Source organism: Cyphomyrmex costatus, unplaced genomic scaffold (assembly GCF_001594065.2).
Source record: "Cyphomyrmex costatus isolate MS0001 unplaced genomic scaffold, Ccosl1.0 scaffold364, whole genome shotgun sequence".
Classification (NCBI taxonomy): Eukaryota; Metazoa; Arthropoda; class Insecta; order Hymenoptera; family Formicidae; genus Cyphomyrmex; species Cyphomyrmex costatus.
In genome coordinates, this window is record NW_017277819.1 from 740,971 (window position 1) to 756,384 (window position 15,414).

Consider the following 15,414-nt stretch of genomic DNA (forward strand, 5'->3'; position numbering starts at 1 on the left):
AGTTAAGGAGATCCTAGAGTCGTCTGTTTTCAATGTAATTTCTCTATCAATGAAGTAGTTTAATTTTACCAATTTCTATACCAATGTAGTTTTGTGTTAACTAAATTTTCATCTTTTTCTAGTTTTCATAATTAGAAAAAGATGAAGAACGAGATAAACCGCGATTAACCACTTCAAACCCTGCGAATGTTCTAATGTAGAATACATCAAATTTGGAAACATTATCCGTTGAAATTGTTTAATTCTGTAGACATAATTTTAAATCTGATGTACATAATAATATATGTTGGAAAAATAGTTAAAATTTTGAAAAAAATTAATTGTTTAGTAAGAAGTAGGTACTCATTAAAGTGTGCACGAATTGAATTAAACATTTTTTTTTAACATGGTTCCAAATCGAGTACAAAGAGGTTGAAGTTCATCTATATTGATGGAAATGAGCATTAGTAGAACGTATACACATACGATTTACGTATCATTGATCCACTACTATATACACTACTACATCAATATCGCAAATTATACATAAAAATATATCTACTCTATAAACCTCGTGGAGTGAAATCTTATTCGAAGAGAAAATTGAGTTAGTCTTGAAAAAAGAGTGAGAGTTATTCTTTTAGAACGAGATTTATTCCAAAAGAGTGAAATCTCAATCCATTTTTTGAAGTGTAATATCAGGGTAGGTGAAACCTTACTCCTGGAGTAAATTTTACTCCGTTCCAAAAGAATAAATCTGACTTTAAAAAAAGTAAAAATCTGCCACTCTTGGACAAGAGTAATAGTATTTTTACTCTTTTTATTATAAAAGACAGGTTCAATTTTTAGTTTCTTTGAATGAGAGTTCATTCCACGAGATTTAGAGAGTACCTAATTAATTTTTCATATCACGTATCTAAGCTTAATTCTGAGATTTCGACATTGTTTGTTAATGTAATCTGTAATTCAAACCAAACTTGTTTTATACGTATAAATAAAGTACCGAATATACGAAATTTTTATATAAAGCAAATGTTGTTACAAAATAATATCAAAAGCGGAAGCATTATAATTTTCCAACTTTTCTTGACATAAAATTAACCGGTTTGGATTAAATTATCGTATATATTTTAATTATGGAAAAAGTTTTTTAAATCTGTATATAAAAACAGTTAGAAAATATTTGAAAATATTATTTGAAAACTTATTTGAAAAATAATTGGTAAAACAAACGATTTTAAGATCCCATTAAATATGCTTGTAGAATGGAGTTGGACGAGTTGATCGCCGTTTTGCGTGTCCCTCATTATACGTCGCGTAATAACGAAGTATTATTCGACGAAATAGCCTAAAATTCTCTTTTATTCTTAGTTACGCGAAAGTACTGAAAATGTTGTAAAACACGGCATTTTAAGTAAATATACCTTGTTTAAATTACCGTTCGTGCATTACCCTTTAGATAATTTCAAATAAAACGTATAATGAATATATGTTGCTTAATTAAGTAAAATGTAGAAATTGGTGAATTTAATCTGGATGTAATCTTTAAATAACAATATCAGATTGCAAAGGAATTGACCCAAAAATGTCAAAATCTAGAAATTCGTGTTACGTTGACCTTGATAAAAATCTTTATCGGAAAAATTTTATGAGGTGACGAAAAGAGAGTTTGGACGAGTTTGGAAGATAAATATAAATCCATTCCAGCCATAACACGCCAAAATTTATCTATAATAGAGCAGCGATTCTTCATCGCGACGTAAAACAGAGAGCAATGCCATAAAATCGGAAGCCGAAACCGGGAGGGACAGATCGATCACAGCTCATCCCGCTCGTAGAAGAACGACGCGTCGGAATGCGCGATACCCTCGTGATACATCAGTTCGAAAAGCTTTCTGTCGCGTACGTCTTGCAGCCGTCGAGAGACGTCTCGTAAAAGTTCACCGTAGCTTTGGCCATTGTTTGTCGCAATATTTCGAAGCTCCATCTGCTGCAGCACCAGCTGGGCTGTACAACCTGCGATTTTCACGTAATCTCGCGTTTTCGTTCGATATTTTCTCTATCCCGAAACAATTTGACGTGCGGTAAAGAAAGATCGTTTTGAGTAACTCCATCGAGGGCTGGAGTAACGTCGTAATTAAATTTTAAGGAAAAATTTTGTACATAAAACATTGAAATTTTTCTCTTTTTACCCTTAACAGCACAGACCTCCAGGAGACGTCTTTAGAACGTCCAAAAAACGTCCGTATGTTCTTTGAATATCCTAGAGTGCGTTCAGAATCGTCGTCCGGATGCACTCAGATGTTGTTTTATCCTTATTGTACAGGAATGATAAACAAGGATAACACGACACCTGGGTGCAAATCAGATGATGATTCTGAACGCAGCCCTAAAGACATCCTCAGAATGTATCCTGAATAAAGTTTTACTAGAGACTCTCTCCAGTTCAACAATTTAAAAACATTTTTTTTAAATTGACACTTTTTACATTACTTTAATCAAATATTCATACATTGAGGAAAAAATGTTTCGTATTAGTGACTGTAATTATATGTTACCGTAATTGTGGTAGTTACTTAGGACTGTTACTTTTGACAACTTCGAAGATTGGAAGCTTCGAAAGAATTTGAGTTTTAAAGTTAACTTGGAAACTGTCAAAGTTTAAGGTGCCTTCGAAGCTTCGTAGCTTTAAAGTTCGAAGTTAGCTTCAAAACTTTGAAGCTTCGAAAAATACATTTGTGCGAATAAAAGCATGAAAATATATTTGTAATATATATTCGCAAATATATTTCTTATGAAAATATATTCATTACTAACTATATTGCATTAATAATTAACTATATTACATACATTAATAATCTCATAATTTTAAAATTGTTGAAACCTTAAGGTTTAAATGTCAAAGCTTTCAAAGTAATTTAATCCTAGTTATTATAATGTTAGTATTATTAATTATATATGTAAATTCTATAAAAATATACATATAAAAATATTTGGCATAAAAAATTATAAAATATAGTTATTATTATAATAAAAATACTTGCAATTACTGTTATTTGACTGTTTTATAATCCCTTTTTGAGTTAACTACATTTTATATATTAATATAATAATGTGTTTTTTTAACAATAATTTTTTAAATCTATTATTATATAAACACATTGTTATACGGATATTTAAATAAGTAATTCCAAGAATGTGTCAATTTTTAAAATGTTTCCGAACTTTTGGGCTGAAGAATATATATATATTATTTGTTTCTATATAGAGAGAGATTATTTAAGTGCTAGATAAGTTTACTTTGACTATTAAAATATAAAGGTAATAAAATGTAACGGTAATTGAATTCATTATGTGATGAATTAATGAGCACTTACTGCGACATCAATTTTGCAGAAATTAGCAAAAAAGGGATTAATACGTTTATTTATTATATAATATTCGTAATATAAAATAACTCATCTATTTTATATTATAAATATTATAATAAATAAACATATTAACCTTTTTTTGATCACAACAATTTTGCTCATAATGAATGGTGCGTACTTGCGTAGTACTAAATGCACTTAACACTTAGAATTTTTTTCTAATTGTAAAATGGGCGATTTAAAAGCAATATTGTCTCATCACTTAGTTGATATTTTACAGAAATTAAAATTTTATAAAATATTTTGAAGTGTAAAAAGTTAATCCACGAAGTAGGACGACCTACATAACCGATTCTTCGACAGTGCAATTATCGTTTTTTTCAATGCGGCCGTGGCTTTGAAAGGCCATACCAGGTAATACCGTAAAACTACGCTGTCCGTGAATTTTGCGGATTACTGCACAAACGCACCGTGGTAACGTTATGCCGTTGATCTCTTACGGTCCGCGCGCGAACTATTATAGGAACTTTAATCCGTTTACGTTAAACGTTTTACTGCTCGCGTTCAAAGCGATAGCTTTTAATGCACGAGAAATGAACGAAACTGTACGGCTTGGAATTACACCCGTCGACCGGGTGTTTCGCTCTAGGCAATGCGGATGGAAAGTCCTACCTGCAAAGGCACCGGCAATTGCCGCGACGACCGGCGTTATTACACAGCTTGTGGTCCATTTTCAACAACCGCATGATAAAATTCTATACTATATAATCACTATTCACGCATTAATGCAAATCGGGTAATATATTTTTATTTTAGTTTTTCGCTTGGACGGATTTGTTGCAAATTATTTATATTTTTGCCGACGACTCTTTTTTGTTCGCCGATTATACGTGGATGCTGCGTTTAGATCTCGCAATCTCTTGTGAGCGTAACATTGAATTATTATTACAAAGTTAGTTCCGGTTTAAAAAACAAAACGTATTCAAATTTTGAATCTTAAAAGTCATCATATGTGTAAGCATTCTGTCAAATTAAAAAATAATTTTTCCTCTTTTCTGAAAAATGAATTTCTTTTACTTGTCACTTTTACTGTAGGTAAGGAAACGAACTATGTTACAAGATTAGATAAATTTTGGTATCAGCTTTGAAAGATTAATCCGATTCCATTTACCGCTTTTAACGCTTTGATTTAAGTGGAATGAGTATGAACCTGGTTTGAAGTTTGACCTTGTATACGTATAACGGTGAAAACAAAATTGTACCGTGTTTGTCCGATACAAATATACGGGTTAATGTAACGCTTTATACTTTCGCTTCTCGTATTATGTACAACTTTAAAGCTTGATATTCTTATTTCTGGCACACTCACCAAGGCGTGTTACACGTGTGCGTGAGGGTGAGATACCTGGCACCCAGCTCGTACAACATCCTTAGGACGGCCAGACTAGCTCCAACAGCATGGCCCCCCTCGACTCCTATCAGGCTTGCTAATCTAGCCTCTTTGTGCGCCCTCTCGATACCTGTAACCATACATTATAACTTACTTCGTTTATCCCTTCCTTCCTGTCGTCGTTATTCACAGCGTGAATCTGGAGTCTCATCATATTGCGGATCCTTATTCGAACGGAACGTTGGATTTGTATCACGAGGAAAGCTGATAACTCGGAGATGAATATTTCGGATGTGTGTTTCAGACAGATAAACCCCGTATGCGATGCACTTTTATAACTTCTAGCTGCTATTTAACGTTACGGAGGAGCGACATAAACGAGAAGCTCTCTACGTTTCGGTCCCGTCCAGATTTGTGCGTTGTCCATTAACTTTTCTCTCAGCAGAATAATCTCGCTCTCACGAGCTTTTGCACGTAACGCGAGTGACACGTGAATCTAATAACGGCTGGAACGTCGTTACGAAGTTCCGACCGTACCTCCGATAAGTAATACCGATGGTAAGTGGATCTGCAAAGTTTGCAAAATCTCTTTGCACGACATTGGAAAACAACGACAAAGTCGCGCCCGAAATAGCGCTCCCAACGGACGTATGTACTTAGACACCGGAATTACGTCTGAAAACAAAAATTTCATTAGAGAAAAATGCTTCAGTTATAAACGCAATATCTTTTTCATCATCCTTTTTTGTCTTGCACGATTCCAGTGCGAACAAGGCGAGTGCAGAATTCAATTACGACGTGCACAATGCGCGATGCACATGGATCATAATTAAACGAGCTTATCCGGCGTCTCTGATCTTCGGATTAATTAAATCTTTCAAATTACCCGTGATTATCAGGAATGTCTCATCATGACGATCGTTAATTACAAAGTGTAAATAAAAGTTAATTAACCGCCCGCGCGAGTGTATTACGAGGTCCAAAGCCCGAAATTCGAGCTGATCGAAGAAAAGCTCGGCTTGCGGAATCGGAGCTCTTAATCAGGTAATCGGGCATTTTGTCAGCGTTCCGCGAATTCGATCTGCGACATTTAATCGCTTAATCGAATTGGACAGCGTGAGATCTGGTCAGCGGTATATCAGGGAATCCAATTTTGCGGTCTGCGTTTTGCGGATTTGATTAAAGTATCCGTTAGACACACGTTAAAAGGGGGGGGGGAGAAGGGAGAGGTTCGCAAGGTGTCTCGCTGTCAATAGGTTTGCGTAAAATTGCACAGATACGATTACGATATATGTGTATGTATATTTATAACGTTTTTTCATGTGAATTCTTAATAGTTGCTTACGATACTACGGCGTCGGCTTACAGTGGCTTTACGGACGAGTTCGATAAAAGAGGGAAAAAGTACGCGGTGTAATTTATCATCCAATTACAAAGAATTCACGGCAGCTAGGTGGAAGTAATACACTTGACGCCAACGGCGGATTATCGCGCTTCTAAAAATATCGTTCCGCAGCGAGGTAATATCACAAAAGCAGTAACCGGAATACATAATACCCGTGCTGCATCGTTACGATATATACCGGTGTATATTTTTAATACGTTCAACGTGCCTATACTCGCGTACTGGTCGAACGATCGATAATTGAAGAGCTCATGCAAATAGGGCTTTTGCATAGGATAAACGTTTTCGGAGATAAATTTAGTTTTATGATTTTAGGGCATGCCAATTTTACAGTCTTTTGTAACTCAAAATGAATATTCTACTTAAATTAAAAAAAACACACACACAGAATTAAAAAAGCAAGCACTATTCCTTCAAAGATTAAATTGGTACTTCCTTTTTCACGCGAGCGACCCTCACAGCGCTGGCATTGACGAATTATAATTTTCTTCGTACTTGTGAAAGTTTGTGAAACGAAAGTTTGTAAGTAGGAGAGTGCCTGTACTAGAATTTGCATACTTTTTAAATGTATAATCCCGTTTTCATGACGACAGATCGTGGAAGCCATCTTTCAATACGAAAACTTATGACGTTTCTACACAGAAAAAACGGTTTTATTGAGATGTCTAAAAACTTAACTAGATATATATCTGAAATGAATTTTATTGAATTGTTAAAATGAATATAGAATACTTAATGATGTATCAAGATGTACAGTTTATGAAAGTGACTGGAATATTTATATTTTCGATATAAAAATGAATGTTACTTACATACATATGAAACAATTCAATAAAATCATTATTACAGTCTAAAAATAAAAATTTTGTCATTTCAATATTTTAATTATTTTTTAAAAACATTTACTTCTTATTGATATAATTTTGATCTTAATTTTTTATTAAATTTTTGTATTCAGATTTTTTAAATTTGCCATTATATAATACTTTATATTCTTTTACATCCTTTTTGAGTTGTAATAATTTTGATATCCTATACAAAATTATAACAAATCTAGAATAATTTATAAAAGTGACCAATTAAAAAAAAATATGTATACATATATATTTTGTATCAAAGCAATTCATATTTACCTTAGGCCCGATTGCACCAACGTGATTTCGATTTTAAGCGAGACTTAAACTGTCTTTGTCTCTGTCTCTCTTTCGGCTTTAATACAAGATAGATAGAATTTTAAGTCTTGCTTAAAATCAAGTAATGTTGATGCAACCGGGCCTTAATCAGTTAAAATAATTAAATTTAAAATAAAATAGTTTTTTTTTTAACTTTAATCACCAAAACTGCCTTTAAACATTCTCTGTTAAAAACGTTTTTTATCTATAAAAACGACATAATTCGAAATTTGTTACTTTTTGTAGAAAATATTACGGTCGCTTAAAAGACCTTAATGACACAAGTGCTATTTGGAAAACGGATTGTGAAATTAAATTAGTTTATCTTTGATGATTGAAAGAGTAATCTTTACCCCCCTCCTCTCTCTCTCTCTCTCCAACTAATTCATGAAAATAACGTGAAAATTACATTTCTGGAGTTGTATCAATTTTTGACTTAAGGGAATAATATAGAAAAATGTATAATTTCTTTATAATGGTTTCATTTTGTTAAAATTGTAGCAACCATTGAGTCTCACAGAATTATTTTTAAATGTCTAACTATATAAATACTTAGATACTTTAGCAAAACCGGTCTTTCTGCGTATTTAAGATCGCTTTAACTCTGTCTCCCTCAGCTCTTATTCGACAAATTCCTTTCTCCAACTTTTTAACGGCGAAAAGCTTAATGATGTATTTCTTTCGACTGCATTTTCGAAATAAATTGCATACGTCACAAGCGAATGTCATTTGTCGCGGCTTTAATTTTTCCCGTTGACGTGGCCGACGATTACGTTGTATTACGGCTTCTCTAATGGACGAAAGGACGAAAAAAGAGTGACGCGAATAAAACGCGTGCTGTCGATGGTCACCAGGATTTAGTGCGGCCCGCGATTTATACTTTTGCACCCACCCGCACGTAACACTGATACATTTGATCCTGCGAGTGTATCGGTTCGGGGTGTTCCTGCACGTACGTATGCACATATATCCTGCACAAAGTGCATGCGAATGTATGTACGTGCTCGCGCTCACGTATATATTGCACCAAGACTAGCATTTCGACATTATCGGAGGAGCTACGGCGGGCTCCATGGTTTCAGAACATTCTTCCATTCCTCCTGGAATTTCTCATCTTCCGCGTTCTAGCGGAGCCCTTTCTTCCATCTGGCAGATTGCTTCCCCAAAGTGCTATATTTTGTACTTTCTCGCTTGCGAGCTCTTTTCGCGCGAAACCCCCTTTTGCCAGACGGGAGAGATAGCGCGCCACCGTGATGTGTAACGTGCATGAAATTTGCATATTTTTAAAAAGACGAGCACGCGGTTTGCTTTACGGTGACGTACGATCGTTTGTCTTTCTATCAACGCTCGCGTAAATGTACTGCGAATACAGCGGAGACAATGCTTCGAAAAATATGAATCGAGAACGGATTGTGCGCATAAGGTGTAGTATATGGTACGTGATTTTCTCTATCTATACCTGTCACTTGTCGAAGGAAAAATGCGGTAGGGGACATAAATGCAACTCCAAAAATTAAACGTGATTTTTTTCGAGACGGATACACCGGCGAATATTGTGCAAAATTGTTTTCCTCAAAAACGTCATTCGCCGTGGTGGATTCGACACTCGAAAATATCACGTGAAAATGCGGAACAACGTATGCCGGAAATACAACGAGCGTTTGCATTCTCCGAGATACCTTGGCCTTTTTAATCAGCGGCAAAAAAATTCCCGTGACACGTGGAGGAGACGCGAGAACGGGCTGTCGGTTTCGTACAATCAGCTGTCCGTATGTATGAACGTACATATGCGTATTTTATGTTCATTTGCATATGGATGTGCACGGCGACATGTAGTCGTCGACATTCGGGGTTATCGAACGGAGCACGTCGGTCGGCAGCGCCGGACCGACATTTTTCCATTCCAGTCGGAATTTACCATCCGGCGCATCTTCCTCGTGTTCCATCATCTTCCCATCGGATTTACGTTACGCTTAGACAGCGCGCATTGTGACAGCGGGACGGCGAAATCCAGCAGCAAATATTTGCTCGCCAAATATAGGAAATTTTCTAGGAATTCGTCTGACGCGTACACATTCTCGCAAAATAAAACATATTAAAAATAACTGAGAGAGAGAGAGAGAGAGAGAGAGAGAGAGAGAGAGAGAGAGAGAGAGAAACGTTACGAAAGAAACAATAGCAACTGAGGCGACGAAACGCTATGGCAGAAATTTTACGTATTTAAAAATAAAAAAGAATTCGATATATTCAGAGTGCAGGAATCTGTATGGAATTTTCTATATAAGATAATCCTGTATCTACAATTGTACATTATTTAGCAAAATTTGTTTTAATCTCTTTCGTTTTAAATTTCTTCGAATAACGCTCTATCAAAAATTTCATTCAATAAATATCATAAAACGTTTAATATAATTCTTATCGATATCGCTTAATTTTGCATCTGATTGAAATATCCATTTCAATTGCCTCGAGACTGTAACTTCTATTTATATAATGCTCACAGATAAACAAATGTATATAATGAATATTTTCCGTAATATTAACCAAAAACTTGATAAAATTGTCTCTGTAATATCCGTCTTACAAATATTCATCTTTTCTTAGAAATACGACAAATAAAAGTCAATCGATAAAGCGACATTATATTTACCGGACGTTATTTTTTATTTCTTTGATTTTTGCATGCTTAAAGAAAAATCTATTAAAATCTTACATTTACTTTAATTTTTATATCGAAACATTATGTCATTATGATCATAATAGCAGGAATAAATGTAATAATAAAAATATTTTTAGCGGAGAGGGTAATTTATTTTTATTCAATTATTACGAAGGTATAATTGTAAAATTAGCTCAAGAGTAATGAGTTTTCTACATGTTTTACCTAAGCTTTAAAACTTAATAAGAAATAATTAACTAATCACAGTTGAATGTTAGAAGAATAATCGATTATGATTAGATATAAGTTTTTACCTTAAAACTTAAGCTTAGATAATGACTTAGAAAACCTCTCATAATAAGAGACAAATATGAACGCGCGCGCGTGACATAACATTTATAAAAATCTCTAAAATAAAAATATGTCTAAAATGCATCCTAATCTTTTGAAATACTTTACAGATTTTTAATTTTTTCTAATTACCTCTTTTTTTTATTTTTATTAAAATTTTCATAGATCAATACCCATTTAATAAAAGAGAAACTGTAGTATAGTATATATTATTCTTATTTAATTCAGGTCTTTTGAAAAACAAATACGAAATGAAAACATGACAAATCCAGTGGCTGTAACAATTTGTTGTTGCGAAGCGGCCGGCGGTAACGAATACGAAACAAAGTGGCGTACGAAATTTATCGTATAAATGTGATTTTTGAAACGCACCAAATAGTACACTATTTTACCAATACGAACGTATTTGATCATCATCAGATTTTTTTATGGCATCAATAAATTTGTTCCGTGTGCTGCGTGAGGAATTCTATCTTCTATGTGGAAATTTTGCTTTTAAAAATAGAAGAGAATCGATGTGAGAAAAACGTTTTTCCCTTGGATCGATCTTATTACATTCTCGTTTTTTTTTTCCAATCCTTTAGGGGAACATTGCACCTGGAAAACTCAACTGTTCATCGGCGGATCGTCCTGGAAATGGATTCGACGAAGTCGAAAGATGCTTCTTACATTGGAAAAGCGATTGCTCGTTTCCCGGATCGCACTTCTTCCACACGGTCTAAAGTGCATTCTAAATTTTTGAGAGAAAGAACACGTAGTGAAAATGATGGAGGGATGCGAGAGAACGAAGAGCAGGATGGAAAATGACGATTCTGGCTTGCCTCTGAATGTCAAGGGATCTCGAATACGTCGAGAACTTGAAGCGGGAAATAGGTAACACGATTCGACAATGAAAATTTAATGTTGTAGCGATTCGCTCGGCTCCAGACGCTCCGGGACGTAGCAAACACGTGCTGCAGACGACACATTTCCAGGGGCGACATTTTAACTTATGTTTTTATTTTCGTGAATATCCATCAGAATGCGAAACATGCGAGACATGGAGATTACAGGAAAAAGTCGGCGCAGGACGCGGATAACGACCGGGAAAAACATTTCATAGGATGAGAAGGAAGATCCACTGTGGATTTTGTCTCTATAACTTTAAACATTAACCGGGGTCTGTTGGAGAGTAGATTGATATAGCGAGCAATTATGCAAGACTGATCTAGTGCCGAGCAACACATTAATCTCCGCGCGAAACTCGGATTATCAAGTAATATGCCTGGCATTAAAGGGTTAAGTGGAATATTCGTTATAATTTGGGTTGGATCCTTGCCGGATGAAAAATAGGGAATATTTTAAATTGATGGCTTTCAAAAGTTCTCCCGCGGAATGTCGTTCACATATTTTTCTGAGTGGCGAAGTGCCGACCGAGCGAACTCAATCGAAAGTATTCCAAGCTCGAAAGTATCGAGCGAAACTGAGGTCGAATCGTGCTGGCCGTTCGCCAAATGTATCACCGAACGAATTTTCATTCCCGCAGGCCGTGTGATGGATTTAACGTTTCACTAATAAGTAATAACTTTTACATTCTTGATCTACATTCACGAGCCCGTAAATAAGCGGATGAAAATACGAACCTTCCGCTGTGGTAACGAGAACCATACTGTCTGTATGCTTGTTGACCAATCGGCGAATAAGATCAATCTGTTCCAGGGCCAGCTGGACCGAGTCAAGATGCTGCGACGAGCAGGGCACATACGCGGACCAAAACTGCAACAATAAAGCGAAAATGTATGTAAGTTAAATTGCACTACAATTTATCGCTTAATCTTTAAATGGGTAGGTGTGGTCATAGTACTTTAGATAGTTTTCTTTAAAACTATGTTCTGAGAACGGAAAATAAAAAATATTGCCTAGATACCCAGAAAAGTCTTCCATTACCTTTATTCTTATAAAGGTATAACTAATATACATTTAACTATAAAATAGCATATTATACTATAAAAAATGTACACTGAAGAAAATATTAAATTTTAATAGATATTTGTTTAAATAGTACTAATTAAATGTTTACTAAATATATACTTATTTTTGGTACAAAAATCATTAATTTGACTTAACTATCATTTTTTATTCTAAGAATACTTTTCTTATTGTATATATAACATTTTATGAAGTGTCCTGAGCAATTCACTTAACAACTTTAATATTTTTAAACAACCTATTTGAAAGTTAAGAACTAAAACACACAAAATTCATAAGCATATAGCATAACTAGATCGTTTGGATCAATGAGCATGTTATGTAAATCAATATGGAAACTTTATGTTGGATGTTTATTAGTCCGCAGATGATTTTATGTTATGCTATGCTATGCTTATATATTTTGTATGCTATATAGCCTTAAGGCTTTTGTTCACTCACCACTATTATCTAAAACTATGACGTGAGAAGTGAAAAAACATATAATAAAAATTATTGCAAATTATATTTGAATAGAAATGTTTTTCAATAAAATAACATTTGTAATTATAATAAAATAGATTTATAAAATATATCAAAGACTATCTTTTTGTTTTGGGAAGAAATTAAATAATATTTATTTCTATATATTTATATATGATTTTAATTTGCCATATCAGTGAACAAAGCTTATTTCGTTTTTCATTATGCATAATATTTATTTCTAGATATATGGTCATATATTAATTAACGAAGTAAAAAGGAAAGTTTTTGATATATTTTATAAGTCAGTTTTATCGATTGTGCCCAAGTACTCGTAGCAATTTATTGGCAATATTGGTTAAACATATGGTATGCATAGGGGCTCGATGTGTGTATTGAACTAATATTAAGTCAATATTGTACCAAGAAATTGCATTACTAGGGAAATGTTGTCTTATTGAGACATATTTTCATATTACTGTACAATATGTATTTTTCAAGAATTTTTTATTACTTATTTTCTCGCTTCTAATGTCAAAATTTGAAATAGTGGTAGTAAATAAACAAGAGCCTTAATCCACATAAACATGTTGAACGGTACTTCTGATTTTTTAATTCGCATACACATATATACACACAAAGACCATATAATATACTGATATTTTACTATAATTCGTGTACAACGAGTAAACATAAACGCAAAAGTAATTATTATATAATTATTTCAAAAATATGCAAATTTATATCCTATTGAACTTTATGGAATTTATTATGTTAACGGATATATTATAACGATATTATAATGTAAAGTAGGCTGTTCTTATGCTAAAGCTAAAATCGATAAAAATGGCGCGATTTATTGCAACGGATTATCTTTATTCAATATTGGCTCGCGGGCTTACTCGCGTTTAAAACACGATAGCATTAATCGCATTCGTATTCTAATTGCGAGATATTTCTGACACATATAATGCTCTGCTTTAATCCAGCATCTGATAACGCTAGGAATAATTAAATGCATATTACGATAGTCTACAAACGTGGGAGTAATTTGCATTTTAAATAGCTTGATATCGGCGATGATCATAAATAACGAAAACTTTAAGAGTCGCTTTACAATGCATTCAAAGCAAGAATATAACGGCGGCTTGGTTCGGAATAATTTGAATGTTCTGGATGTGTCTCCTAAGGTTACGCTCCATGCACGACATGTACTTGGCGCTGCAAAAAATAGCAAATGCAACTTTTAAAAGCACGCGATGCGAAGATCGTGATTTCTGTTTCTCTCCCCGTCACGCGAGATCGTCATGTACAGCGATATAATTAGTTTCTTCTACTTACTTTTCCTCGTTACGACATTCGTTTGACATTACTGAGATTTATGCGCATTTTTTAGACATTTATCGTTTGTAGTCAAATAAACCAGTGATTAGATTTCTTTCACTGTTAAATTCATAATGTCAAATCATACCCAATTTGTATGGCAATAACCACGAAGACTCACACAGGCGTTTTACTTAGATTTTATTTATTCTTGAAACTACTAAATTATTTTTAGTTTTATTTTTATTAATCTAAAGAGCTTATTTTTCTTAATTTATTCTCTTCAATGTATCAAATACTATCAAATTTATAATATCAAATTAGAATTAGAACAGATTTGAATTATTTTCTATTTGTGTATAGGTTGTTACTCTCTGCTCTTGTTAAATATATCATTAATTTGATTAAAACAATGGAATTGAACAATTTAAATCAAGAAAATGTATTAAATTTAACTTTAGTTTATTATTTACTAAGTGCATACATTAATGTTGTTGACGTTATTTATTAACTGTACAAATGGAATGGAATACATGGAAGTTAAAAATAACAATGTTGTTTAACTCAAGAAATTGATTACGGAAAACATAAATAGGAACAATTGGATTGGATCTAAGTGCTCAATAATGTTTAAATAGTAATTATCAGTAGTACAAGTAATAGACGTTTCAACCTTAATTAAGTCGTGAAGGGATTGGATTACTATTACTCTTTGATATTTAATAGTGTTCTTTCTTATCGTACTTTACTATATTGTTAAATTTATAACGTTAAATTATATCCAACTTGAGTTATCTTTAGAGTTATCTCTATAGGTCGCCACCAATAAATATTTTAAAAGACAAAACTTCTTATATATCAAAGTGTTCAGCTTTTTTCGTTATATTTCAAAAATTATTAGAGATATCAATAAATATTTGACAAAAGTTTTATAATAAAATTACCTCTACTTGTCTCTACGTCAATAATGTTTATAAAAAATAACTTTTGAAAAGTTATTTAAAAAAATATTATTAAAGATGTGAATAGAAATAATTTCACTATAAAACTTTGATATAAAATACTTTTTCATATTTTTAATTATTTTTAAGATGTAACGAAAAAAGTTAAAAACTATTTTATATTTAAAGGGCAATTTTACTTCTTTAAAATTACTTATTTGTCGCTATGCTCTTCTACTTGTAAATTCATTTATTCATGTAAACTACAAGTATATAAAGTCCCTTGTAAGTGTATAAGTTAATTGTATAAGTTAAGGATGTTGTTTGAAATTAATCACAAAAATGAATTGACTTATATTTTGTCGCACATGAAAGTGAAAAATAACAAAACGT

The 15,414-nt window shown here is 33.2% G+C and overlaps 1 protein-coding gene across 1 annotated transcript in view; it reads right to left on the bottom strand.

Annotated features, from left to right (window-relative positions):
* Positions 1-15,414, bottom strand: part of LOC108776601 (dipeptidase 1) — a 105,801-nt gene that overhangs the window by 57,099 nt on the left and 33,288 nt on the right. The window contains exons 3-4 of the mRNA XM_018543272.1: positions 11,950-12,082; positions 4,720-4,870 (exon numbers count right to left, since the gene is read on the bottom strand). Of these exons, the coding sequence (XP_018398774.1) occupies positions 4,720-4,870; positions 11,950-12,082 (284 nt within the window). The remainder of the gene's footprint in view (positions 1-4,719; positions 4,871-11,949; positions 12,083-15,414) is intronic.